The sequence below is a fragment of the Suillus plorans genome, assembly GCF_016647745.1.
Source record: "Suillus plorans strain S12 chromosome Unknown HD556scaffold_40, whole genome shotgun sequence".
NCBI lineage: Eukaryota > Fungi > Basidiomycota > Agaricomycetes > Boletales > Suillaceae > Suillus > Suillus plorans.
This window is the reverse complement of record NW_024537424.1, coordinates 120,420-146,560: the sequence shown is the minus strand read 5'-3', so window position 1 is coordinate 146,560 and position 26,141 is coordinate 120,420. Positions and strand designations below refer to the sequence as shown.

General features: G+C 46.9%; 8 protein-coding genes across 8 annotated transcripts; 4 read left to right on the top strand and 4 right to left on the bottom strand.

Moving 5' to 3' along the window:
• The first annotated feature begins 9 nt into the window (after positions 1–9).
• HD556DRAFT_1383179 (uncharacterized protein) lies at positions 10–506 on the top strand. The gene has a single exon (XM_041303299.1). The coding sequence runs from the start codon at positions 38–40 to the stop codon at positions 293–295; it is 258 nt and encodes an 85-aa protein (XP_041158592.1). The 5' UTR covers positions 10–37; the 3' UTR covers positions 296–506.
• On the bottom strand, positions 374–3,295 carry HD556DRAFT_1383161 (major facilitator superfamily domain-containing protein). The gene is made up of 18 exons (XM_041303298.1): positions 3,160–3,295; positions 2,749–3,084; positions 2,673–2,689; positions 2,544–2,623; positions 2,468–2,496; positions 2,382–2,419; positions 2,257–2,332; positions 2,076–2,206; positions 1,999–2,020; positions 1,922–1,945; positions 1,844–1,874; positions 1,776–1,794; positions 1,679–1,722; positions 1,467–1,627; positions 1,033–1,416; positions 899–979; positions 700–837; positions 374–648 (listed from the first exon to the last, which is right to left on the bottom strand). The coding sequence occupies exons 2-18, from the start codon at positions 2,949–2,951 to the stop codon at positions 636–638; spliced, it is 1,491 nt and encodes a 496-aa protein (XP_041158591.1). The 5' UTR covers positions 2,952–3,084; positions 3,160–3,295; the 3' UTR covers positions 374–635.
• A 1,715-nt stretch (positions 3,296–5,010) lies between these two features.
• HD556DRAFT_1309669 (uncharacterized protein) lies at positions 5,011–5,939 on the bottom strand (the record flags this gene model as incomplete). Its single annotated transcript, XM_041300315.1, has 4 exons — positions 5,011–5,038; positions 5,275–5,567; positions 5,612–5,878; positions 5,925–5,939. 4 exons carry the CDS (start codon positions 5,937–5,939, stop codon positions 5,011–5,013), a joined length of 603 nt encoding a protein of 200 aa, XP_041158590.1.
• Positions 5,940–9,910: 3,971 nt separating this feature from the next.
• On the bottom strand, positions 9,911–11,276 carry HD556DRAFT_1444924 (uncharacterized protein; the record flags this gene model as incomplete). The annotated part of the gene is made up of 5 exons (XM_041306855.1): positions 9,911–10,168; positions 10,220–10,541; positions 10,593–10,747; positions 10,907–10,975; positions 11,031–11,276. 5 exons carry the CDS (start codon positions 11,274–11,276, stop codon positions 9,911–9,913), a joined length of 1,050 nt encoding a protein of 349 aa, XP_041158589.1.
• Positions 11,277–14,975: 3,699 nt separating this feature from the next.
• Positions 14,976–15,467, top strand: HD556DRAFT_623897 (uncharacterized protein). Its single transcript, XM_041311119.1, has 3 exons — positions 14,976–15,103; positions 15,165–15,230; positions 15,280–15,467. Exons 1-3 carry the CDS (start codon positions 15,010–15,012, stop codon positions 15,336–15,338), a joined length of 219 nt encoding a protein of 72 aa, XP_041158588.1. The 5' UTR covers positions 14,976–15,009; the 3' UTR covers positions 15,339–15,467.
• A 3,042-nt stretch (positions 15,468–18,509) lies between these two features.
• On the top strand, positions 18,510–19,027 carry HD556DRAFT_1309667 (uncharacterized protein; the record flags this gene model as incomplete). The annotated part of the gene is made up of 3 exons (XM_041300314.1): positions 18,510–18,536; positions 18,593–18,899; positions 18,945–19,027. The coding sequence occupies 3 exons, from the start codon at positions 18,510–18,512 to the stop codon at positions 19,025–19,027; spliced, it is 417 nt and encodes a 138-aa protein (XP_041158587.1).
• A 428-nt stretch (positions 19,028–19,455) lies between these two features.
• Positions 19,456–20,189, top strand: HD556DRAFT_1240137 (uncharacterized protein; the record flags this gene model as incomplete). Its single annotated transcript, XM_041298095.1, has 2 exons — positions 19,456–19,763; positions 19,820–20,189. Coding segments are annotated over 2 exons (678 nt in total), but the record flags the coding sequence as incomplete, so codon positions are not given.
• Positions 20,190–22,157: 1,968 nt separating this feature from the next.
• Positions 22,158–24,742, bottom strand: HD556DRAFT_623316 (uncharacterized protein). The gene is made up of 21 exons (XM_041311117.1): positions 24,264–24,742; positions 24,132–24,210; positions 24,057–24,070; positions 23,950–24,009; positions 23,857–23,901; positions 23,794–23,803; positions 23,720–23,737; positions 23,633–23,658; positions 23,545–23,570; positions 23,458–23,492; positions 23,368–23,404; positions 23,301–23,316; positions 23,205–23,244; positions 23,058–23,158; positions 22,946–23,005; positions 22,862–22,889; positions 22,754–22,811; positions 22,678–22,702; positions 22,479–22,626; positions 22,375–22,419; positions 22,158–22,324 (listed from the first exon to the last, which is right to left on the bottom strand). Exons 1-21 carry the CDS (start codon positions 24,338–24,340, stop codon positions 22,307–22,309), a joined length of 966 nt encoding a protein of 321 aa, XP_041158585.1. The 5' UTR covers positions 24,341–24,742; the 3' UTR covers positions 22,158–22,306.
• Between the last annotated feature and the right edge of the window lie 1,399 nt (positions 24,743–26,141).

Below are 26,141 nucleotides of genomic sequence, written 5' to 3'. Positions count from 1 at the left end.
CTGGGGTCTACAAGGACCCCAGTTATTTGGACTGCGGATGATGGCATTGCGGAACGGAGGGAGATACGAGTACGAACTCCAACTAGTACTTATTATATACTCAAAGGTCATCATCGTCAGCTGCACAGTAAGGGTTATTAGAACTGCAACATCGTCATCGTCTTCGTTATATTTCCTTTTATGTCTTTGGCATCCCGGACTTTATATTGTACCTTATATTCTCGCGCGTCTCGCTTTGTTTACCTCAGCGGTTCTTCTTCAACACGCTGAGACTCTTTCCTTAGTCGCCCTTTAACAAGGGTCACGTGCGCTGCTGCAGCCTCATGAACTGGACGAAGTCCGGTTCTCCATGGCTTGGTCCATGGTTCTCACACCAGACTGGAAAACGGTCCTCCCGAATGGTTGCATTTTCACCCTTGGCAGTGTGGCAGCCCAGGATGATCGGATGCTGGCTGTGCTTCATTGTTATTGTCAACTTATAAGATCCACCTCTGATTGTACATGCCTATAATATTTGGTGTCTGTGCTACGCCATATTATGCCAGTACTACATATTACAAATGAGATGTAGGTGCGCCTGATTCCCGAGGTGATATCAAAAAACGCTCGAGGACAGCTTGATTTAGCTGTATGTTTTATATGGTGTACCTTACATATCCATCAGTCAGGGTAGCATTGCGAATGAATCATGGAACTCACCTGAAAAGCGGACTGGAATCGCCTATGTCCTTGAATTCGTATTTTCTATCTTCGCCAATGTTTTCCGCCAGACACTGCGCTTCTTTCTTTCTGTTTAGCCGGTTGTAGTTCCACATAGCGAAGGTACTCATTATGATTCTATTAGAAGATCATGTTATCATGTTGTCATGTTGCAATTCGGAAGACTGATGAGACATACGAAAGAGAAAGAAATCCCATGTTGGTGCCATGTCCGATGTGGAAACGTGGCGGATCGATATAGATGAAGGACGAGCAGACACTAAGACAACCATGAGCAGGCAAATAACTCATACTTATGATGATACGACGTACCCTCCAAGGTTACTAATACCAATGACCATTGCTAGTACGACTCCACGCTTTAAGTCGCCTCCCGCATTTGAGCCTGCCCAAGCAAGAATGACGGCGACGGTCGAATAATTTCCCGCAGCAGCTAGACAAACTCCAACGTATGACGGACCCGCTCGTACGGAGCAATATAGTAAGATGTATCCCACAAGAGACACGAGCGCACCGCCAATGATGTACGGACCACGAAGATGATGCTTGTCAGAATGGATACCAACTATGACTGTTGCAATAGCGCCGGCAACGAATGGTGGGACTGAGAGTAGCTGGGCATTCGCAGCGGAGTAGCCAAGCTCGTTGATGATGGTTGGCGAAAAGAGGGCGATGGCATAACCGGGGACAAGTACCCTAATGATCAACTCAGATAATGCATGCAATATGACAGGAGAACTGAGTACCCTAAATAAATGAGAATTTGGACGTAGGTCTTGTAATCTTTCATGGCTTGCCAGACGAACTGAGTGTCGAAACGAGAAGAAAGAGAATTCGAATCATGTTTGAGCACATCTATGATGTGCAATCTCTCTGGTTCGGTCAAAAAATTGGCCGTTTCAGGATACTAAGTAGTCTAAATCAGCATTCGAAAGACCCAGCATAACCACGAACTCACGTCATGCATGTAGAAAAAAGAGAAAACTGCGACGAGAACAGTGACTGATTGAGTTTAAGATGAGCATCCGAATCGTCTCAGATCTGGCACGACTGACCAATGCCTTCCAAGCAAAACTAGGAGAGATAATTAGTAAAGTCTCAGATTGAAAACATGCAAACATGCCATCCACTGCCAACCATACAATCCTCCGACTCTGATTGGCGCATCAGTGGTGGCTGACAAGGCAAGTAACTCGCTTACCCATTCATCCGTTCAATACCATACCTATATGCACATGAAGGTCAACAGCAGATTGATAGGAAAACCAAGCAACTTACGCAAGGAGTCCACCGAAGGCAACTATAATGAATAAGAAGATTTTGAGATAAAATCCGGCACGTATCAAGACACATACCTGCGACTGACGCTGCAGAGAAGAATATAGCAATACGTTTGGACCGCTCCGAACGTGGATACCAAAGGCAGATGTAGTAATTTATTCCTGGATATAATCCTGCTTCGGTCAAACCGAGGAACGCTCGGGCTCTGTCATTGTTATGGTGTCCGTCTCCACTATGCGAATACACCTCACGCACATAACGAGAGATTGATATGAATTGACGAGACACATAAGGGTCATCACAATGCCCCATGCGACCATGATAGACGGTACTAAATCAATATTAGGTGATGAGAAAGAACAAGGTAGAGGCGAACGTACTCCATCGCGATGGCCTTAATAGCTTGAGGATGATGTTTCTACACAGACACTGAGCACAGACTCGCTATTCTTGATGTTGTACATACGAGGGGACTTCAGCAAAGCTATATGGGATCTAAAATAACTCAGCACTTGATAGAACATGCATAACACACGACGCACAAAAAAGACGGCTGCAGCAATGTTGTACTTGAAGCCAGTCAATTTTAGGTCAGTCGTCATTCCAGCAACCGTCGCATTTCCTGGTGATCGACTTAGCCAGCAATCGACAGTAAATGTTCCAAAACATACCAATATTGGCCCGGTCTCTGAAGGTAACATAGAATGTGAAGCAGCATCAGACATTACATACATCCAGAAAACTCACATGAACGACAACAAGAAAAACACCGTGACGAAAGGTAACAGGTGCCAATCCATCTTGCGCAGAATGCGTGCTTGCTCTCTCGGATTCACTGGCAGGACACTGAGATTGTCGGACTTCAGCTCGATGTCATCGTCGCGCAACGAGCCCATGATATCAGGCTTGGCGACAGTATAGTTTGAACGGAGAGACTGGTTGGATGCCATGCACCTTGTCGTCAAGAGATGGTGGGTTTTATATCATAAAATTGACGTCTTGAGCGCCAGTGGCCCGGTCACCAGCAACCTTTGAATCAACACCCAGCTGATCAAGATACCTTGGCTATAGTATACGGCATACCTATTTAAAAGTCTTAAACGCACCATCCAACTTGAACATTTCGCCCCTGAAAGTGGATTTGAAATGGAAACTAACCTAGTGAGGCCTAGTTCAACATAATGTTCGAATGGTACCCATCACATGACATGACAGTACCACGCTTCGAGTGTGTTTTCGGAAGCAAATGGTTGCAGTCTGCCTTGTGCCAGTGCATCAGTGAAATGAAGACAAGTTGACAGCGGCGTAGCAACTGCGCAGTTTCGATAATAGTACCAAATTCTCACGGGTACTTTCCGGCCTACTTCAGCAGTGACTCCCAGCTCTAGATCTATTCACAGTGATTTTCCGGCTCAATCTTGGTCACGGTGCTGACATGCATCATATCGCGACGCCAGATTTCAGTGCGTCAGGAACGATATCACAACTATACGTTACTCGCCGCTTTCTGCACTGACCCTCAGGCCAAATCAGGCTCCAAGTGCCTTGATCAAGACAATATTGGTATGTAGTACAAAGGATCCGATTGAAATCGGATTCGATTCGACAAAAATATACAAAAAGTACAAAGACAGGCATGATATATAACGCATGATGACTTTCCTCGAACTCATTAAGCGCGTTTATGATACATATATAGGTACAATTTCATCTGGAAGTAGCCAGCCTGTAAAACTATAAACCATCCCATTCTGTGCAATTCTAAGTTATGACATACCTTGCGCTGCTCGCTCTTAGCCTCGAGTGAGGGCTCAAGGGTCATTCGAAAGTTTACTAGCTAACTTCTCTGCTCCGCCTATGCACGAATATGAATATAATTGCGCAGTCGGATGAATAAAGACCAACCTCTTAATTTGGAGCCCATGGAAGACAACTTGCCCTTTGGAGCGCGACCGGTACCAGCGCCAGCGCCTTGGCCACTACCAAGCCCAGAGTCATCAAGCTCATCGGTGTTACGCTCATACCCACTGCTACCACCGCCGGTGTTTTGGCCATGGGCACTGTCGTATCCACCACCAGTTTGCCCAACTCCAGGGGCATTCACTTCCTGAATGTCCTCGACGTGACGATGACTATCCGTTCCAGAGTCTGTGGTGGAGCATTCGTCGCTTTGGTCTAAGCCCTGCTGACCTTGTCGACCGACGCGACTTTCATTTCCTGTGTATCCACCGGCTTGGCCAGTCCCGCTACCCTCGTATGAGTCTGAAAATGGGGATTCGGTTCCCCCAGGAACAGTGCGTTGATCGCCGGTTGAGGCGTCATTATTTGAGTCGTCGTTGAAGTCCCCTGGTAAGATAATCAAGATATTAAGTCTGACTGGGATTTGCAAACGGATTCAAACGACGTACGACGTGAACCTTGGTCTCCTTGATCGTAAGACATTATTGATTGTGTTGTAGTTAAGAAGATACTAAGAGAAAGTACGTTGATGGGGCCTTTTATATATACGATAAATCGATGATGTAGCGATGACGAAAGCTGGCACTGTTGACATGTAGCTGGTTCATTGAGGAGCGGGCGTGGAATCTGGCTGCTCCAGCTAAGACTCGATGGAGCCTTCTGGCAGCGTCCGCAACGTTTAGCATTGCATGACGACAAGGATGGATGGTACTGTTTTATAAAACCTTAATTAGCGTCATGTACAGAAGAAATAAATGACATCAGGCTCCGCTTTGTTCTATTTTCATCTTTCCTGTTCACAACTGCGGATATAAACTCGGCCCCAATGTATTTGATACAAGCACCGTGAGCCAAGCTTACTGGCCCTCGTGTGCGGATGGGGAAAAATGTCGATTAAAAGTGAGCTGTTAACGATATCACTACGATAATGACTCACTAAATTCGGCACTCTTGCGACGCATGCACAATTCGCTTAGGGACCGGAAACTGGTTCGAATCCTCGAAAGCTAATAATTAGTAGTACATTTACGTAGTGGAATGCGTGTATATTCAGTGCCAGAATAGAGCACCGCAAAGACTGTAAATAAGGATAGAGTAATGAAACATGACGAGTTCGACATCTAGCGGAACGAAAAAAAGAGCCCCAAGCCGAATAGAATGATAGAAAACACCAAAATGGTGGCATCCATAGGGAATACATATGTCAGAATCTGAGCCATGGCTGGCATGTTAGGTAGCGCAAAAATGAGTGTGATGGGGAATGTGTGACGATGTCCAGTAGCTCACAAACTTAACGATAAACCGGAAACTTACCTCAAACCCTGGAGCCGATTTGATGAAACTAGGCTCCTTCGTTCAAATGTGCATAGCCGTCTCCAGAAGCTTCTATTCTCTTCGCTGCGGAGCTCAGCAAGGGGAGCAAGATTATAGGGAGGCGGGCTCTGCATTACCCGTCTCCAGAAGTTTCTATGTTCTTCGCTGTGGAGCTCAGTATGGGGAGTGAGATCATAGGGAGGTGGGCCCTGAATGTCGATAAGAGATTCATTCCCTTGCTTGCTTCCACATTCTTGTAGTTTACTTGTGCACGTCTGAGTGTTCACGGAAGGCTGGCATTGAGATGACAATATGCGAGAGCAGGGACAAAACTTACATCATCATCTTTATCATCTTCCTCCAAATCGTCTTCTTCTTCCAGTCGGACCTTCCATGCTGTTGTCGGTTGGCTGGGTAAAATAGTTACAGGCGGATTTGAGCGAGCACGACGAGCAAAGAAACTACGGTTGGGGCGTTCTCCCGAAACAGATTCGTTTGCAGGCGGACAGTGTCGTGAAATGACGTTCCACAAACGGCGAATGAAAGATGGGTGGGAGAGACGGGTGACAGATGATTCCGGTGGAAGAGATTTCTGGGAATAATACTACAAGGAATATTTATCGTGAGTACTAGTGCCTTGCATGATAAACACGAAAGTTACCCATGGAAATGAGTCACATGAATCGTTGTGTCCCTCGTCAGTGACATGATCACCCCATGGTGACTTTGTAATTGCTATAAGCTGGGAAGCTATGTCGTTGACAAGCCACATAGCGAGCGTCCTGTCATGCCCGCCACATGCTAGGTATTTCCCGTTTGGAGAAAACGATGCACAGCAAAGGATTTGGCGATTCTGGACAGATGGCTGTCCAAGTAGCTGGTGGGACTCTGTGTCCCATAGTTGTACAACACCTTGATCGCCCACGCACACCAGAACGTTGTATGTGGGTGAAAGCGCAATGGAATACAAGATATCGTCATGCTGGAAACAATGAAGTAGCGCGCCTGAGGTGCTGTCGAAGACACGTGCTAATTTGTCAGATGCGGAGTAGAGCTTTGTACCGTCCGACGACCACACCACCGACGTCACTTCGTAACCTAGGTCTTGGATGAGCCCGAGAGCAAGTTCGCCGGTCTTGCTGTCCCATATGCAAATCGTTGTGTTCCACCCGCCTGAAGCTATTCTGTTTCCAGAAGGTGAATATGCAAGAGCACAGACCCGGTATTGTTTCGTCTTGATTGGGCCAACTTCTGATATTCCGCTTTTCACTCTTCGAATGAGGATTGTTCCATCATCGGACCCGCTGGCAATATGACCTCCGCAAGGAGACCATGAAAGCGACCGTACCCAGTCGCTATGACCCGTCCAAGCACCTTCAAGCATCATCTTTCCATCCGTGTTCCATCGCTGAACGGTCCCATCTGCTCTCCCACACGCAATTGTCTTGCCGTCCGGTGACAGCACCAGTGTATATATGCTTCCACCTTCTCCACTCCACGGTTTCCCAACAAGAAGTCCTGTGTCGTAGTTCCACTTGCGCATCGTGCCGTCCTCTGAACCAGTCACGATGTGGATGTTGTCGTGCAAGAATACGAAGTCGCGAATAGCTCTCGCATGGCCCTCAAAGTTCTGCTTCGGAGGCGTAGGGGCCGGAGGAAGCTGACGGATCTGCCTTGGAATGGACCTGGCAGCCATAACTTGGCTACTAGTATCATATGGGTGCCTAATCTTGAGATTTGTGATCAATTATTGGGGTGAACAGCTAACCAGTAGTTACCACTCACCAGGTTGTCTATTGTCTCTCGCCTGGCAGCCTCTGGCAAGCTGCGCGTGTTGTTATAAATGTTGTAGGTTCAAGTTGGTCATCTGACTCGAGATGATCGGATGCTGGCTGTGCTTCTGAAACACGAGGGTGACTCGGATCCATAGTTATTTTCGTATCGTACCAATTAGGATCCAATAGCAGGCACGTAGTGTCGTGGGCAGAAAGGAATTGGCCTCTCGGCAGATGGCAGAATGGCAGAACGGCAATTGGCAGAATGGCAAAAGTCGGCAAAATGTATTGTGAGCGTTTTTAGCTCTTTTCAACTATGTTTGTACTATGGCAAAAATGGTTTTGACTACTACACTAAGGCTATACCTGATGAGTCAAAAGTGCATCAATGTCATACCCTGATGCACTCTCTGAGCTTCGATTGAGTACATTGATCTCTTCAACAAAGCCAGTTGGCACCGTGGATTCTGCCTGGGCCATCATTTTCTCACAGTTGGTCAGCCTCCAGCTGTGTCTCACGTGTTTGATCGACTTTCAACTTCTCAGATCAATAATTGATTCTGGACCACAGTGTGAGATAATCCTGGTGATCAGAGTCTGCTGCAAGGGGAGGAATCCATGCAAACGACCTTTGAGTCGACTTGGAAATAAGTCGCAGAAGCGATAGATGGGGATAGATTTGATAGATTTCGGCCTTGATTGCCTTTTTTGTAGTGAGGTAGCCACACTGCACGAGCATGCCAGATTATGATATATTTTTCAGTCAATTAGATGTTTGTGCCGAGCAGCAGTTGCATGTGAAAAAGTAGTTATTTGAGTTGTTTTTGACCAAATTTTGACTTTCTCCCCAGTAACTACTAACAAAGTGGTCGGACACAAGTTTTTGGACAGAATGGCCCTTGGGCTTCTAGGCCACATGTCAAATTTTTATTGTTTTTAGTAGGAACAAATACTAGGTCATCGTATTTCTGCCGACTTCTGCCAACCACCCTTGACCTACTGCCGGCAATTGCCGCTTGGCAATTGCCACTGGCAGAATGGCAGCATTCTGCCAACAACACTACAGGCACGGCATGTCCCATTTAAATTTACTATGTTTTGCTTTAGAGCCCAACGTCCGAGTTACTTGCTGTTTCATGTCTATTTATTTGTGTACTCGCTACTCAGGCCTCAGGGCTCAGGGCCAGCCATTCGCAAATTCATCAGATATCCTGAGGGTGAACGATCGTGCCAAACCCACCAACAAGACGAGGCAGTTCAGCATATCTGTGGCAACCACTGACGGAGACATATAGGTACACGAGGCGAGTACATCCCCTGTATGCGTTATCTCACATCCTCAGTAACATTTTCGCAGGAGCTACGAATGAATCGGGAACGAATGTAAATGTCGGTATGTGTTGCAATAACTCGTCCGACGGATGGGCTTTGTTCTCTCAACTAAATATATATTGTAACCCTCTTTAAGTTAGATCATTACCAATGCATCGACAAGACGACACGCTTCGAATCAGGGAAGTGGCAGGCCCTGCGTTCGTTCAAGCTTAAGCGCCATCACTGCAAGACTTCTTTTCACATTGTCGGCCGAACCGAATTCAGAACTTCAAGTGCTTGTGCATTTCATGTCAATTACTGATGGCCTGATGTTCGCAGGAAACATGCCCGTGTGGTAACGTGAAGAGTTCCCTGGTCATGTCACGTTGCCAACACCCTGTTCCGTGTAACCTATAGTCGACGTTCAGCTGTGACTTATATAGCACATTTGGAACTCATCAGCCACTCATCTGCCACGGGTGCCATTGTTCGAGTTCTGTGACTGATGGATGTCAAGCAAGACCCGTTCTACTCGAAGCGCTGCACAGTCTTTGCATCACACGGGATCTCATATCCGCTGAGCGCTTGGACAAGCCAGTTGAGTTATTGGTACGCCCTACCCGATATCGATAGTTGCACCGCAGGACGAAAAAAGCAGTAACGAGTTGAATACCCCCGTTTCTGATGAAGCCAAAATAGTCGAATTTGTGGGTTGTATTTGCAATAAACTACACGGTCGCTTTTGTACCCAACCAGATTTGTAACGCTTATTCTTAATCTCGACCATCGTCTACTCAAATAACCAATTTCATAATTTGAGTTCAAACTCTACTAAGGTGTGCATTTACAGGTCATGATCATCAGAGGCGATCGTAACGTCGCGTGAAGTTTGGAGGACGATGTAAGAATGAATTGAGGATAACCCCGAAGACTGCGCGAGATGAGATGGTCCTACCTCTGGTTGCGACTGATTGGTTATTGGGTTCAATTCTAACTCTTTTTGCGGAGTAGATTGAACGTTATCAAACTACATCAGGTTTCTCATTTGACAAATGGATGGAATAGTTTACTGGATGTTGCAGGGATTTAAACGTAAGATTGTTGCAAGCAGAAGCGAGGACTGAACGGTGAGGTTGGTTGTGAGGCACCGAGATAGGGCCAATGTCCTGTTCATTTGGCGATGACACCAAAGTCATCGCAAAATGGACAGGACTAAGCTTGATCCAATGGTTGATGTGAGATTCACGTGCGATGTAAAGTTTGAGGGGTAAGACCGATTGTGTGTGAAGACTGCCCCGGGTTGGAATGGCGTTGCGATACCAAGATAACATCCTCGGCATGGTTTCCTTTCGGCGGACACAGTGAACTGTGGACAGCCCTGACAACTTGTCAGCTGGTTGAATTTCGTAACAACTTGCAACGTGTTTCGAACTGAAAGGATAGCATGCGGTCAGCTCGGCAAATATAATACTGCTTGTTTATATGGGACGTCGCAGGGCTGTGTATTAGACATGTAGTCCATATACAACGCACATAAAAGAAGTAAATTATCGAGCGATAGTGTCTCGGCAAATGAACTTATGACTGGTTGGACCGACGACAGATGAAGGAAAACCCACAGCACAGCATACTTCAATTTCTTGTGGTTCGCTTGTCGAGGCTTGTGTTTGTGTGTGCCGTCCTTGAGACGGATGTGCCCCCATTGCAAGTTGACTTAGTTGCGTTGAACTGTTGGCCACACTGTCATTCGTGCGTAGCATGGCTGCAGCCGCTTCTGCGTCAGATTCAGGAACAATGCCGTATCGCTGCAGAGTGATTTCAATAACATGAAAGGGGAGTGATGACAAGTTACTCACATCTTCATCGCGGCAAGCAGCAACATCGACGGGATGTCTGGGAGATCCTACTGTAAATAAACTAGAATTCCAGTGCCAAGTATTGCATGGTGTGCTGCGTTGAGGTGTATTTGCTAGTCGAATAACGGGATACAGGGAACCAAACGTGTAATTTTTTCCTCGAGACCGCAGTAGTCGTTCCCAGAGTGTCCTATGATCTTTGCTATCGAAGTGGGCGGTAGGAGTGCGCTCATAAGATAGCGGGCTTTGTGCGCCGAGATGGATCATCTCGCTGTTTGCCTTTATCCTTTCTAGCGCTGAGCGAATTACACGTGGAACCGCGCTGATGGTTGTCGTGTTGAGATAACAGTGCGACAGTTGAAACAGCACTTACATCATCAATATTTTGACCTTGTTCGCCTTCGCATTCTCCCACTTCACCTTCTGGCACTGGTTTGGGTTTCGTGGTTGCGAGCTCCAGGGACGAGTTTGAGCGAACGTGACGACTGAAGAAACCACGTTTGGAGCGTTCTTGTGGAACGGGCTCGTCTGGCGGTGGACGATGTCGAGAGAAAATATTCAACAAGCGGCGAGCCGAAAACAAGGGTGGGAGATAGAAGCCTGGTGATGGAGATGGAAGAGATTCTGCGAAAACTACAAGTACTTATTGTCAGTACCAGTGCTCTTGCATGAAAAAGAATATTTTACCTGGAAGTTGTTGTTGTATGGATCATCATCCGCCTCCTCGGTGAAGCCACCACCACCTGTAGCATCAACCTGTGACAGCACTGTGAGAAAAGCAAGACAAGAAGTCTGACGTGAAAGTACTGACATCCAGACAAAATGATAACGTGGAGTTAGACCGTATTTCCTCCTTGGTCACAGTGCTTTGTCCATCACTTTGTTGGGGAGGCGTGGGCGCTGGGAGCTGAGGAGCTATGTCTTTGAGCATCCAGAGAGTGACTTTCCCGTCATCTCCAGTATATGCTAGATGGCTGCCGTCTCGGGAGAACGATGTGACATAGCAAAGGGTGTCGCGATTCTGGTGAAATGGCTTGCCGAGTGGCTGGTGTCCCATAGCTGTGCAACGTCATTGATGCCCACACACGTCAGGACATTGGCTTCAGGAGAAAGTGCAACCGAATTTAAGTAACTGTTATGCTCAAAGGAATTGCTGTCCCAAGACACGTGCGAATTCGTCGGATGCGGAATGGATTTTAGTGTTATCTGACGACCACACCAACGACGGCACATAAAACTTCCCCAGGGCTTTCATGGGGCCAACGACAAGCTCGCCAGTCCTGGTATCCCAGATGCAAATTGTATTGTCCCCGCCTGATGCAATTCTCTCGCTCAAAGGCGAATATGCAAGAGCGCAGACGCCGCCTTGCTCCGTTTTAATTGGGCCTACTTCGACTTGTCCACTTCTGCATTTCGAATCAGAATTGTCCCATCGTCGGACGCGCTGGCAATATGACTTTCGCTGGGTGACCACGAGAGCGACCACACCACTTCGGTATGACCTGTCCAAACGCCTTCGATCATCTCACCATTAGTAGTCCACCGCTGAACGCTTCCGTCCTCCCTCCCACACGCAATTATCTTCCCGTCCGGTGAAAGTGCCAGCGCATATATCCTTCCCCCCTCACCTTTCCATGGTTCAACAACAACAAGTACTGTGTCGCAGTTCCACTTGCGTATAGTGCCGTCCACTGAACCACTCACGATGTGAATGTTGTCGTGCAAGAAAACAAAACCCCAACTCTACCGCAGGTGGTGATCAATTATGGGGCGGAAAATTCAACCAGCACTCACTGGGTGGTATACTGGTCTGTTAGTGCTTGGTAGCAAGAGTTTATGTACTGTAGGTGGAAGGCATTGATCCCACGAGGCAACGCTAATCGTCCACTCAGGTTCGTGTCGCAATACAGCATTTCGGCCGGTTTAATCTTTGCACGTCACGGTTCCTATTATCTCATTCATCTATTTCCAATCATCATAGCATGGTAAATCGTGCTTCGATGCATATACTCAAGACAACATAGTGGTCATTCAGTCAGACAACTTCTCGTGTCTATAGTTTACTTCACGACTCATGGTGTCATGGTGTCATTTATTGTACTCCGCACTCTAACTATCTCTAGCTTGTCTAGTCTCGCCCAGAAGACAAAATAAACATCTTTCGATACTCGTCGACGTCAGATGAGCAATCATAACATAACATAGGTGCACAAGGGACGCCAGGTGAGTACATTGTGCTTTTGGTGTTTGTGACGTATATTCATCTGGTGCACGACGGTATCTTCTGAATCAGTGTTGCGAGAGAAGACGACCTTCCTTATTGTATTGTCCCCAGCTTCGCGTTCGCCTTGGGCCAATCCCTCAAGTCGTGTCACCGCAGAACATTGGCCACGTGTCTCTTAGCTTGGAGACCCTTATATTGATCTTTTTCACAATGACTCTCTCGTGTCATTTCTTCAATCGGGACAGAATCATAAATGAATACAAATGTCAATGTCCATGGCAATAAGTCTCGCAGGGGTGCCTTTTCTTCCTCTGCTCACCTAATTCGACTAGATATCTTGTCTCGTCTTTTCTTGTCTGTCTGTATGTGTATCATGCTGACTTGTTTCTTTTATACAGTTACATCTTAACAAGTACGTCGACTATGTCGCCTGGCAAATGATGACACTTATTTAAGCGTCAATGGTCCTTTTTCACTGTGTGCCAGCTCCATTTTTATGACCCCCGCTGCGACACTGGACGGGGTTCTGGAACTTCGAGCATATGAACAGTTTATTTTATTATTAATCACTGATAGTCAGATTTGGGCAAGCATAACGTTCGTAGTCATTTCACGCTGAAAATGACTTGCTTCATCTAACCTACATCGATGTTTAGACCGACCTACTAGCTCGAGTCGATCCTCAGCTCATAAAGAACATTCATGGGCGCGACTGCCGAGTACTTACCATCGTCAATATTGTGAATGCCCGTATCATGATGGATCTGACGAATCAATTTCAGAGAACATTGGCCACAGAAATATTGATTGCTGTCCACGCAATAATAGCAGCCCCGGAGAGGGAGAGAGCTGACAATAGCAGGTACGAGGATGTGCCAGTGAGTATGGCAGCTCTAGGGAACGATATCGTGTACACTATGAGTAAGCACCACTCAACGAATCTGCAAGGGACAACATCAATAAAGGAGATCACAACATGTTCGTTCATTTGAGTGCTTGCGCTTTAAGATCTGATGCAACGTGCCAGCCTCAGCCAGCGTCTAGTCCTGAGGAGTAGTTTGTGGGAGCCTCTACCGTTTGTACGGCCTAGCCATATTACAGGATCTACGTCCCGAGCGGGATTAGAGTAGACGAGTGCCATTTGCTTTTTCAGTGTTTGTCGAGGATGTGCATGTCCTCCAGGTTTTCCAAGTCACCCCACACGCTGCAAAAGAAGTCCATGACCTCACCGCTATCGTATTCTTCATGACTTCTCATCGATTCTTTCCCTCCCTGTCCTCTGTTTTACTTTGTCCCATACATGAAGACTTCATGTTTCCTCATTCCTCACGCTCAGCACATCCCAACATCGATTTACCGTTAGTCCACACTACCTCAACACCCCATTCTCAATTTGCATAACCGCAGATATGTGCAGTATGCCATAGTAACTATCGTGAGCAGATAGTGCTCGAGACGTTCTTGGCGTCACTCAGGTGAGCAGCTCGTCATATGATAACCTCCTCATTATGTCAACCCGCCGTATCACCCTAACTTGGATAATTTGTCTGGACACAGATCAGGCCTCTGCCGTCCAGTCTGTATTTGTGCGGACAAAAGATCGGGCCTCGCACTGAAATTTGTCAGGATTGGATCAGGCATATACTTCGAAAAATTGTCTGAAGTGGTCTCAGGCCTCTCCACTTTCTATTATATTCGGGGGTCCTGGCGTTGCTAGCGGTCACGAATCCTTACAGTATCGTGTCACGATGGCTCTTCGTATGCGTTTCACCGCAGAAAGACTGACGACAGATGTGAGTGCGTCGAAGAGACAGCTGCATGTTTTGGAGTTAAGAGCTGAGTGACTACTTCGTCACGAAAAATTCGAGGGCTCTGTATACCTTTTTCCCTTGCGCCTCAGGCTCTGTGCGCTCGACCCATCTGAGCTTACCGTAGAACGAGGCAATAACTTGTGCAGATCATACTGCTCTCAAACGCATGGTCGATGTGGCGCCCCAAGGAATTTCAAAAAGCACTCGTGCCATTTCAAGTGTCTTATCCGCGGACTCATGGAAGAAATGAAATGTCCGTCAGTAACACTCCGGCAAGGTGGAGAAACTTAACTTCGAGCCACCACGATCCATCCTTCCATTGTAGCTTGGCAAAACTAAACTGTACTTGACGACTGCAAGAGATGCTGGCAATGATATACTGATGGCGTGACACATTTGAATTTTAATTCATGTATAACTGACATGGCAGCTCCTCTCACGCTATAGAATGGTCAATTGTGAATGCACCATGAATATTGAATCGTGACGATGATTCGAAGCTTCAAGTTTCAATAGCAGACTCATTTGCATAATGTATCACCAGTAAATTACCATGCAACCCATCACGGCTATTGAATATTGAATGCTATATCGCGGCGATGTCGCGGCGACGCCACGCTTTCAACCTCGAAAATCTGTCCGGGGCCCCGGTCCTGATTTTACATGTTTGTGAAAGAGGCCAAAATGGAGCAGGCCTACCAAAATGTATAAAAAGCCCTCAGTGCAGTGTATCGACGGTCCACTCATCTCCAAACATGCAGCTTTCTGTGCTCTTTACTGCACTTGTATCTTTTGTCATCCTCGCGGCAGCGTCACCCGTTGCGCCAGGAGCCATCTCGAAACGTTCCTGTGAGTATTCACGATCATAAGCAATATCATATCCACTCAAATGCTACAATGAATCTTTCAGTTAAACGAGAGAACCTTGACATCAATTTTGAACGTCATCTCCCGAAGACTGGTCTTGATGATTCAGGTCTGCCATGTGACGAATCGAAAGGCTCGGACTGAGAACGAGAACGAAGACTTGAGATTGGGTCAAAGACTACAGGACATTCGACGGGGAGAAGTATTGATACGATGATTGAGATGGAGAATCAAAGGAGAACGTGTATAAGGCATGCAACGAAGAGTGATTGCGTATGTAAAAGAAAGAAATGAGTACGTACGAGAGTGTCGTCGATAGTCGTATCTTGACAAGCCAGACAAACGCGAGCAGCTGAAGACGATTGGGATCAGCCAGACAAGCGCGAGCAGCTGTGATGACTACGATCAGCCGAACAAGAAGCGCACGCTCTAGAGGGGTCTTGATGATTACAATTAGATAGATTAGGAAAACAGACTACACAGCACGAGTTCCTGTGTGCGACAAGTCCTGCAGTCCGGATCTAGTTGTTGGAAGTGTCCAAGTCTCTGTTATGTAATTCCGTCTCCAGTAGAGATAGTCCAGAATATTCGACTGAAGCTCACCTGAAACCACTGAACTGTAGATGGGGGGACTTCTCTTTTTGGACCCAAGTTGACGGGTGTAGAATCCCTGTCTCGAGCGTGCCATAACTGTCTCAAAAGTTTCCATTTTCAAGCTCTCGAGTTTGGCGGCGTGATCATCAGGCAGTGGGTTCTGCGGACCAGCTTGAAAAGGAACGTGGAGTTGAGGATGGGTTTGAAGGTTGAAGTTGAGAAAGACCGTATGCCGCAGCAGGAAGAGATGTTTGGGACGACTACAGTTTATCATTAGTACTGGACCCTTCGTAAATGTTGTATTGGTCATCGCATGTTTCCTCGATGGTCATTGATGCCGCCACCCCCCCTAGCACGAGCCCGTCATAAACTCGTAAGTATGCTGAAACAAGTGCATAGCCAAGTGTGAGTACTTACGTCGAGATCAAGATAATATTGGGGACTCGCCGGTTTGATTTTCACGTTGTGAATCGAGTCCAGTTTCCTCCTGTACCATTGATCGGGCCATGCTTCCTGCTGTGAATTGGTCCATAGTCGAGTTTCCAATTGTGTAGCTCGAGTTGACCTTGTCGAGGTACGGATAATGTAAGCAAGGTCAAAAACTATGTCTTTTACTGTTGAAAGAGTGAGCACCCTGTGGTCTCCACCCTATGCTGGATACCTTTCGCCTTGCTTTCAGCTAAGCCAGATATCACCACTCGCGTACATTATGAAAACGTCGCAAAGCTGGGTGTGATATGTGTAGTCCATATACAATGTACATGAAAGAAATAAGTCACCGAATGACAGTGTCTCATCAGATGAACTCATGGCTGATGCGAGTTGAAACGATGAACCTAAAGGCGAATCTACAGCAGCTCACTACAATTTATTCTGGCCCGCTTGTGCTTGTGTGGGCTGTCCTTGAGACACCTGTGCCACCATCATAGGCTGACTTGGTCGTGTTGAACTGTCGGCCACATCATCATTCGCACGTAACATGGCTGGACTCGGAGCCCCCTCCGTATCAGATTCAGAGCATCACTGAAGAGTGATTTCAATAACATGAAAGGGGAGTGATGACAATTTACTCACATCTTCATCGCGGCAAGCAGCAACATTGATGGGACGTCTGGAAGAACAAGCTTGAAGTCCAGTGCCAGAGATTGTGCAGTATTTGTTCGGGCGGGCCACTTACAGGTAGTAGTGCTGGAATGCAGGAATAGACGTGGGGTCTTTTCCTCGAGGCTACAGTAGCCGTTTCCAGAGTGTTCGATGGTCTTCGTTATCGAAGTGGGCGGCAAGATGGTATCATTTGTGGTGCTGATCAAATGATTCGCAGACGCACACTGACAGCCATCGTGTTGAAATGACACTGCGCGAGAGCCGAAATAGCACGAATTTACATCATCAACAGTTTCACCTTGTTCGCCTTCGCCATTCCCTTTTCCTACTTGGTCACATCTGGCACTGGCTGGTTGGGTTTATGTAAGGGTTGCAAGCTCCACGGACAAGCACGATGACCGAAGAAACCACGTTTGGAGTGTTCTTGTGAAGCAGACTCACCTGGCGGTGAGCGACGACATTCACACGCCAGGATATTGTCTTTGGGAGAAAGTGCGACCGAATACAGGAAATTGTTATGTTCCAAGGAATGAAGTAGTTCGCTGTCGAACAAGAATCGTTCCATCTTCGGACCCGCTGGCAATGTGACTTCCGCTGGGTGACCACGAGAGCGACCGCACCCATCGCTATACCCGTCCAAACACCTTCGATCATCTTCTCGTCGGTCACGTCCACCGCTGAACGCTTCCGTCCTTCCTCCCACGTGCAATTATCTTCCCATCCGGTGAAAGCGCCAGTGCATAGACATCTCCCCCCCTCTTACCTTTCCATGGTTCCCCGACAACAAGTCCAAAAACTTATCAATGATGATGCACTCGTGTAGTGTTGCACAATACAGTCCTCAGCAAGCGCCGGAAAGTTCCGCAATCTAGAACCCTCGAATCTCAAACTCCCTAGTTCAAGATAGGAAATGCATAACAACGCCGCACGCGTTGCCAACCTAATTGTCTATCCAGACTCCAGTATCATATTTGAGACTGCACGGAGACGCCAATTCCCTTTTCGGTTCGAAAACGATCGAATGGGGTACCTCGGCGGGTGGGTTTAGGGTCTCGACGTGCTAAAGCCCACGAGACTTGGAGCTTGAAGCCTGAAGCTTCCTACTCCTCCACTAGCCCTCCAACCGTAAACCACCCTGCTGGTGTGTCATGGTTACTGGATGCAGCCGGCCAGTCATTAGACACGGTCGCAATTGTGCGACGGAACCTGTACTTCCACTAGAGATACAGGCTCAGTATAATAACAGAACGGGAAGGTCGGCGCAGCTGGGGTAGCGTCAGCCCCCTGACGAGAACTTTCACAGGTTCGAAGCTGCTGCCATCTCCGCCCTGTGTTCCTCTTCAACTTGCCCTAGCTAACAAACCCTTATCCTAGGAGACAGGTGACTGCAGCAGGTGCTAAGAACGTGGTCTACCTCGCCACGCTCTGTTGGACACTCTGGCTTGGGCTTTGCTTATACAAGCCAGTCGCTAGGCGCTTGCATCGCTATGGTCTAGGTATGCTCATTTCAGTGACTGATCACGAGGTTGGGCGTTGGGCGTTGAACTTTGAACTCCCCTACTAAGTCAATCGAGATATTGTGATTAACCTAACCAAATAACTTACTTTCCCATATAATGTACAGTGTTCAAGCGACCGATTTCAATCCAACCACAACCTACAAGTCATCTCTCCTATCGAATGTACAATCATGGTTTTTTATGCATATGTAAAACATGTACGCTTAAAGTTCATTCTTCGATGTCTGCGATGTTGCGCTAAACCGCCATTGAGCTCACGAACAACCGGACCTCTCGATATGTGATTACCTTCGCTAGTCGCGCAGTTGCCGATGAGTGGTGGCGTGCCGTATCCACTTCTACCACTGGTTTCGCGAACGGCATTCAGCGTGTTGACGCCCAATTTTACACCCATGAGACACACCTAGCCCACGCCCCCGACTCCCTCATCACGGCTGGGGTTGCGACTCAATTCCTTGGAAAGGTGTTTTTCACCTCGCTGAACGACTTAAATATGAATCTTCGCGGGTTGAACATCATCCCGCCGCTTGATCATTTGTTGACCACATTAGCGGGAACTCGTGAGTTAGTTCCTTTCGGGATGTTCTACATTTGACTGATAGTAGCCCTACCAAAGTTTTTTCATTCGGTTGAGATGGTGAAGGAGCTTCTCTACACGGAGAATGGGGAGGAGTGGGAACTCGCTTGAACTACTATTATTTGACACAAAGTTGTCTTGTACAGGTACTGTTGTAGTCTCCCATAGAGAGCCGTTTACGGTTTATGGACAAAGGAAAGGGATATCGCCTCGCGACGTACTGCTGGACGTTCTGGCTCAGGCTTTGCTTATCCAAGCCAGTCGCTAGACGCTCGCATCTCTACGATCTAGTTATACTTTTGGTGACCTAGTCACGAGGTTGGGGAACCCCCCTAGTAGCTAAGTCAATCGAGATATTGTAATTAACCTAACTAAATGACTTAAGGCTCTCCCTATATAATACACAGTGACCAATTTTAATCCAACCACAACCAACAACTCATCTCTCCTATTATCATGGTTTTCTACGCATATGTAAAACATGTACGCCTAAAATTCATACTTCGATGTCTGCGATGTTGCGTTAAATCGCCATCAAGGTCTTGGATAACTGGAGCGCTCGAGAGCTGATTACCTTCGCTAGCCGCGAAGTTGCCGATGAATGGTGGCGTGCTGTGTCCACTTCCCCCACTAATTTCGCGAACAGCATTCAGCGTGTCAATGCCCAGTTCTACACACATAACACAGGCATGGCCAGCGCTAGTGAATCCCTCGTCACGAATGGGGTTGCGTCCCAATTCCTTGGGAAAGTGTTTTTCACCTTGCTGAGCGACTTAAACCTAAGTCATCGTGGGTTGAACATTATCCCGCCCCTTGGTCATTTCGTTGACCACATTAGCGGGAACTCGTGAGTTAGTTCCTTTCGGGATGGTCTACATTTGGCTCATAGTAGCCCTACCAAAGTTTTTTCATTCGGTCTAGAGTCACTCCTTACGACTATTGGTACTGTCCCCAATCGTGTAACGCGAACACTGCGGTCTATGCTTCGCGCACCGAACGCACTCGCTTCACTGTTAGTCGCACCGACAGAGGCACTGCAGGGACCGTCATGATTGGTTCTGACAAGATCACCGTCACGTTGACCACCGTCAATCTGTCCGTTGACGTCGACGCCAGCACTGGTCATGCAATTCTTTCACCTGATCCTCAGTCGGAGTTGACATTTAGTGCACTTTTGAGCAACTTTACCGTTGGGTCTACCTTGTTTGAGAACGATGAGAGGGTGAAGGAGCTCCTCTACACGGAGAATGGGGAGGAGTGGGAACTCGCTTGAGCCGCTATCATTTGACACAAAGTTGTTTTGTACTGGTACTGTATAGTCTCCATAGAGAGCCGTTTATGGACGAAGGTATTTGTTCCCTGTACTGTTACTAACGCTTGGAAGCAATTGCGTTTTTTGTTGAATACCTGTGACCATGTGTACCATCATTCATCAAAGAACTGGTCAAAAAATCAGAATGATATATATATAACAATATATAGTCCATAATCACAAGCATCGGCATGACCTTGTGGAAATCTGGCAAGCTTCGCAGGGTTGCAGATGCCAGATACCCCAGGACTCAAAAGACAGATACTTCGCTGTCAGCTCTCTGCTCCCGATTCTCCACAACCATACGAAACTGGCCCCTGGGAATATATTAGCTGCGTGATAAACCAGCTATTATGGGGTAAAACATTCCGGGGAATGGAAGTCCTCGAGCTCCACACAGTTGATCTGTATATGTGACTGCCAAGCTTCCGGTAAATGAAAGACTGATTTCAGGGCCGCAAAGTTATACATTGGGCACCCAAATACCAAAATTGACCGCGTGTTCAAATTGGCTCCCGTGACCACGCAGAAACTGATTGTACCTCGGGTAGCTTTTCAGAAGAAAGAGGCACTAACAGAAAATAGGCACTCCCATGATCACGATAACGGTTACTATAACACATGGTTCGTAACAACCAGGTCCAGACTCCCTTGGTCCGAAATAATCGAAGCCTTGTGGGCACGAATTCTCGCAATCAACGTGTCAACACGAGCCTAATCGTCAAAATCAGGGGGATGACTCGGACTCACCCGCAGTGGCTCTGGAACACCCTCCGCACAAAACCCATACAGATTCCGGAGTTTATACTTCGGTTTGATCGTTCCGACATTCCAGTCCTGTAGTTCCCCTGCATAAGCACAATCATCAAGCTCAGTCTGCTCCTTCACAAGAGTAGGGAAAAGGTTTTTGAATCTTGGACCGTCGGACGGAGTCTTTCCAATGTGTCTGTCCGAAATTCGTTTATACATCAATGTGATAAGATTCAGTGCACGATACCTTAGTAAGTCGACAACGCCAAGTGATAGGCGACTCTTTACTTTCTCAGAATGCCAGACAGAAGCTTCAGGAACAGTTGTATTGGTCTGCCTATACGAGGCTATAGTCAACCGCAGTGCAAATCTGTGACACCCTCAAACCGAGGGAGGCTGGGGGCATCTTGATGGAGTGTGCTTCATGTTAGATGCGCATAAGTATCTCGAGCATTCATGGAAAACGAGTTACACGTTAGAGCAGGGACTAGCAGCCTAAGCCCAGCCTGTCGCTGTTAGGTATGATACCGTATGAACATGGTGCTACTACGTGCTGACTTAGCTGCGGAAAGAGCCGCAGAGACCCCGAATGCGCAGTCCTGCTCGTGGAACCTGCTCCGAACGTAGTACCTGTTCAGAGAAATCAAGCTAAGATGTTGGGGACCAATGGCCTGAGACTGAGAGGTATCGCCAGAATGCACAGAAATGAGAGTGTTACCGCAGCATCACTATTTGCGGTCCATATCGCTGGATTAATGTTAACTGAACTGGCTGTAAAGCAGATGACGAACTTGTTGTACAGTATGTAGACATGACGAGTGGCCGGCTGAGTGCAGAGAAATGGATGATGTGTACTCAGACTTGTTTCCACGGAGTCCCACCAGTGTCACTGGGATCGGCGAGATGCTCGGGAACCTTGGCACGAGGCTCGGTAATGGATGCAGTGAACGTTGAGGTGTTGTTGGTGTACGACTCGATCGAGCCGACCTTGAAAGAGAAAGTTATACGGATCACGAGAACTCCAAGATAGAGTACCTTCACAGTCCGAAAAGCAAGTCTACAAATGATAATGTATATTCTACGCACACGAAACAAGTACAACGCGTCATCGCGTTTTTATTATAGTGTTGTACAAACTTCCTTCAAAACTCCAAGTTGCAGGTGCGTCTACGTCGAGTTTCCGGAATGAGTACTGCAACAGGCGCTGCCTTTTGCAAATAAAAGAAAGAAATAACAGCAGAGCCAAATTCAATGAAAAAGTGCACCTCGCGTGTAGAGTATGGGATGGTCGAGGTGTCACGAGGGATGATATAAATGTCGGTTGAAATTTACCAGCAGGGTTGTGTCTAAATGACCAGTTATCACAAGGTCGGTGATGCATGATAAGAGAACATACTGATCTGGTTACCATGAATTTTGAGTCATGACTTCTGGCAACATCCTGTCGTAGTCAATCCTTTAGATGCATTCTAGCAGAGTAAAGAAAGTCACCGAACTCGCCTGTATTTCCTCCTGAACAATTACCTTCGACAGCTGTATGGGCATCTGTACTGAAGGCTGCATGGACTCGGTAACTATACTGAAGTTCGTAGACTTTCTTGCTTCACGGTCTGTGCCACGACCTCGTATGATTTTTCGAGTGTTCAGTCTAAGCAATGATATAAGTGAGGCACTAAGAACAGCTTCGTAATCCGCTCACGTAGCCAGGAATGATATCGCATACACTGGATAAGCCTATCTTAGCTTGATATCAGAATGACTTATTTATGACTTACGTTTGCTCAGAACAAAATACATGCATATAAACACGAAGTTCTTAGGCATGATGTTGAACTTTCCATACAATTCAGTCTGTGAAACTTGTGCATAGCGTTATCACACACCACAATAAGAGTCGACAGGCTGATAGTGCTGTATATAAAGCATGTATCAGGCTTTGAACCTGGGAAAGCACCGGTGAGACCAACCTGGTAAGAAGACCGGTATTCACTGCGTATATTGTTAACGTAGCAATCATGGAGTCCGCACTAGAATAGCGGATGTATAAGAATGTGACAAATGTAAACTTGTGAGACGCACGTTAGGTGGCTTGAGCGCATTTTCTGAAGGTAAAAGCACAATGCGGCAGCTATGCTCACGTCCGTGACTACTCCCATGCCCAAGGAAATGCTTCCCAAAGACTACAAAAGGTGAGGATGGAAAATAGATAACCGTAGACTCACGTACCTTCACGGCAAGAACGTGCGAGTAAGAAGGCAATTCGAAACTGTTTCATGTACTATGTCAGTATACTTTACGGTATAATCAAAGAAAAATGAGAACCATTTTATAGTGAAGGCTGATAACAAGATTCAGAATAGTTCTGGAGGAGAAGCTAGTATGGACTCACCGATTGCCGTGCCAAGTTGTGCAATAACCATCAAAAACTTCGCAAGGACCCTTATCAGCACAGCGAAATGCGAAATTAAGTTCAACATACCAAGAACCCTGTGAGCCACCAATTTCTGTAGCTGACTGTGCAAAGATCAACAGGAAGTTCTGAAATAGCAAGAAGACAGTTCCCTACACCTCCAGACTCGTAGTGTAAAACAACTATCAGAAGCCGAAGTCAGTCATGGTTCACACGTTCACATCGGTAGAATTATTCCACGTACGCCTTGACAATGGCACCAACAACAGCCTGTATTCGAAAGGATGCTCCAATTAGATATATCCAGATACAATTCACAGGTGACACTCACGCCTAAAGTCATTTGCAGCTATTACACGAGGGAAGTTCAATTTATGTGAACGGTGAGTAAAAGTACGCTCTCACTATAAGACTCCTGATCAAAAAGTTAGAGGGAAAGAGGTTGTTAGTTGGAACAGAAGGGCTCACCACTGAGGTTTTCCTGTAGCCAATGGGACCGGATTCAAGTAATTTCTAGTTCATTCGTTCAGGGATGTGAGGCAAGGATAGCGGGCGACTCACGTGACAGTGTAGAAGTATACAGCGTAACCAACGAAGGATTGATCCACGACAGAAAACGACCTTGATAATCTGAGCCTTGTTTTCAGCAGGGTAGACATCCACCTCACCATATCAATGCAGCCTGATCGAATTTTTTTGTACGATGAACGTGTAGGTGAACCTGATATTATTCCTGCACTTACGAGAGCCTTGTATGCAGCCTTGTCTTGGGGAAAACGCCTATAGTAGGTGAACACTTGAATGGTCAACATTCCAAATGCACTGTAACGCAAGGTCGAGTTCAGCACCAAAAGGGCAAATTCGTGAGTACTTACGTGGCAGAGACAGCAAAACCTACAAGCAAAGCACCGAGGGTATTATCGAAACGCGGGAGGACGTCTTCTGCGGGCATCTTCCAGACCCAGCCAATGAGGATGAACAAAGGGATGGGTGAAGATGGAAGTTGCGATTAGAACACAGCAGTATGAAATAGTCGGCTGAAATGCAAACGCATGGCCTTCAAGTTGGGTATCGTCCGTAAACGGATTGGATTACTATCCGATAAAGTTGCGGAGCTGGCAACAGCGCTCCCGCTGTGGCAGTGGACGATGCTCCAGCCTCGTCCGGGCACCGCGTGGAAGTTGGCGTTGAGTGGGATCAGAACAGAATCGTCCAAAATTACATCTTGGTAAAAAAATTTATCAAGAGAGGAATGGGTCTTCAACACATCATGCGCATTTCAATTTGATCAGTGATTTACTTGAAGGTTGCCAAATGCGGAAGCGGAGGATTCGCGGGCCGGCGGCAGGTTGAGAGAATGCGGGACCGATGAGCACATGTATGGTATCCGCCAGTCAGCTCCAGTTCGGCATCGTAATCGTACTACAAATAATATCTAAGAATTGGGGTGCCGCAGTACAATGCCGAGCGTCTATCAGTAAAGTTGTGCCTGAACATTTTCTAATTTGAATGTTCCGAATTCGCCAACATCGCAGGACGCGCAGTTACTTCAGGTTTCTGTGTCCTCCGCCTTCGGATATTATCACAAACTTCCTATCGGCGAAGCAGGAATGATCCTGACGCAACCTATATCGTCAATATTTAGTACGGACCGAAAGAAGCTTTGGCATAAGACTTCGATCACTTCGTACTGCTCAACGTTTATCACGCTGGCCTGTTTGAAGCCCGTTATTTCCATGTGGCCGAAGGCTGTGGCACTGCGGTAGCCTCGACATGAAGAAAGGGATAGGCACAGGGGCATACAAATGTGCATGTATCCTATTCTAGAACCCCGAGCGAATGGTTGCAGATGGTTACACCAACTCGAAAGCAAAGATAGGATCGATAACAACTGTATCGATGGTAGGGGTGACTTACGTTTAGCGCAAAGTGCCGAAGCCATAGTCTGCGGACAACATACACGTTGAACGGCATCAAGGCGGTGATGGACATCAATTACCAATTTGCAGAATGAATGCTAGATAAGAGTTTTGCATCACAGCTAGCACGAGGTCCATTAACAAAACCCATTTGCAAGGGCGCATCCATTGTAACACTGACCTAGTAGAGCCTCGGTGATTTCCCGCGTCCAAATATCCAAACCCGGGGTTGGTCCATCATACTACCAGCATTGCGGTTCCTGGCGCATGTGAAAAAAAAATTGAAAATTGACCAGGTTCCGTTTCAATGAATGTTGTGGTAAGTGATGGGACATGTGCAACAGCGTCGGAGTGGCAATGAATGCACTCCGCGTCCCATTACATAAGGGAGGTTCCATTTTTATGTCCGCGTCGCCTCCATCCCGCCTTAAGCTTAAGCTTAGAAGTTCGTGCCATTTTACCTTCTTTTACCTTATCCAGAAATTGATTGTCTTTTTTTTTGTTCTAAAGTCAGTTGACCTCCGCATCTCCTCCAAGTAGCAGCCCTTGCAATACATCCCCTCTGATCGATGTATGCCTCGCAGTAAGATGGAACGGATGGATATGATCTGATCTAACAGGTTTATAAGTGAATGTGTCAATCTCGCATAAAGGCAAATTGTCAGGCGTTTACTTCATGTACAACTTGTGTTCGACACTCGCTTTGTTCTTCCATCGTGCAGACATAACCCATGCGGACACCACAACCAAATGCTTCTATCCGTAAGGCTTTGCCAATTTCATATCTTTCTCCAGCTTCCACAACAACTTTGACGCAATTTCATAGAATCAGGG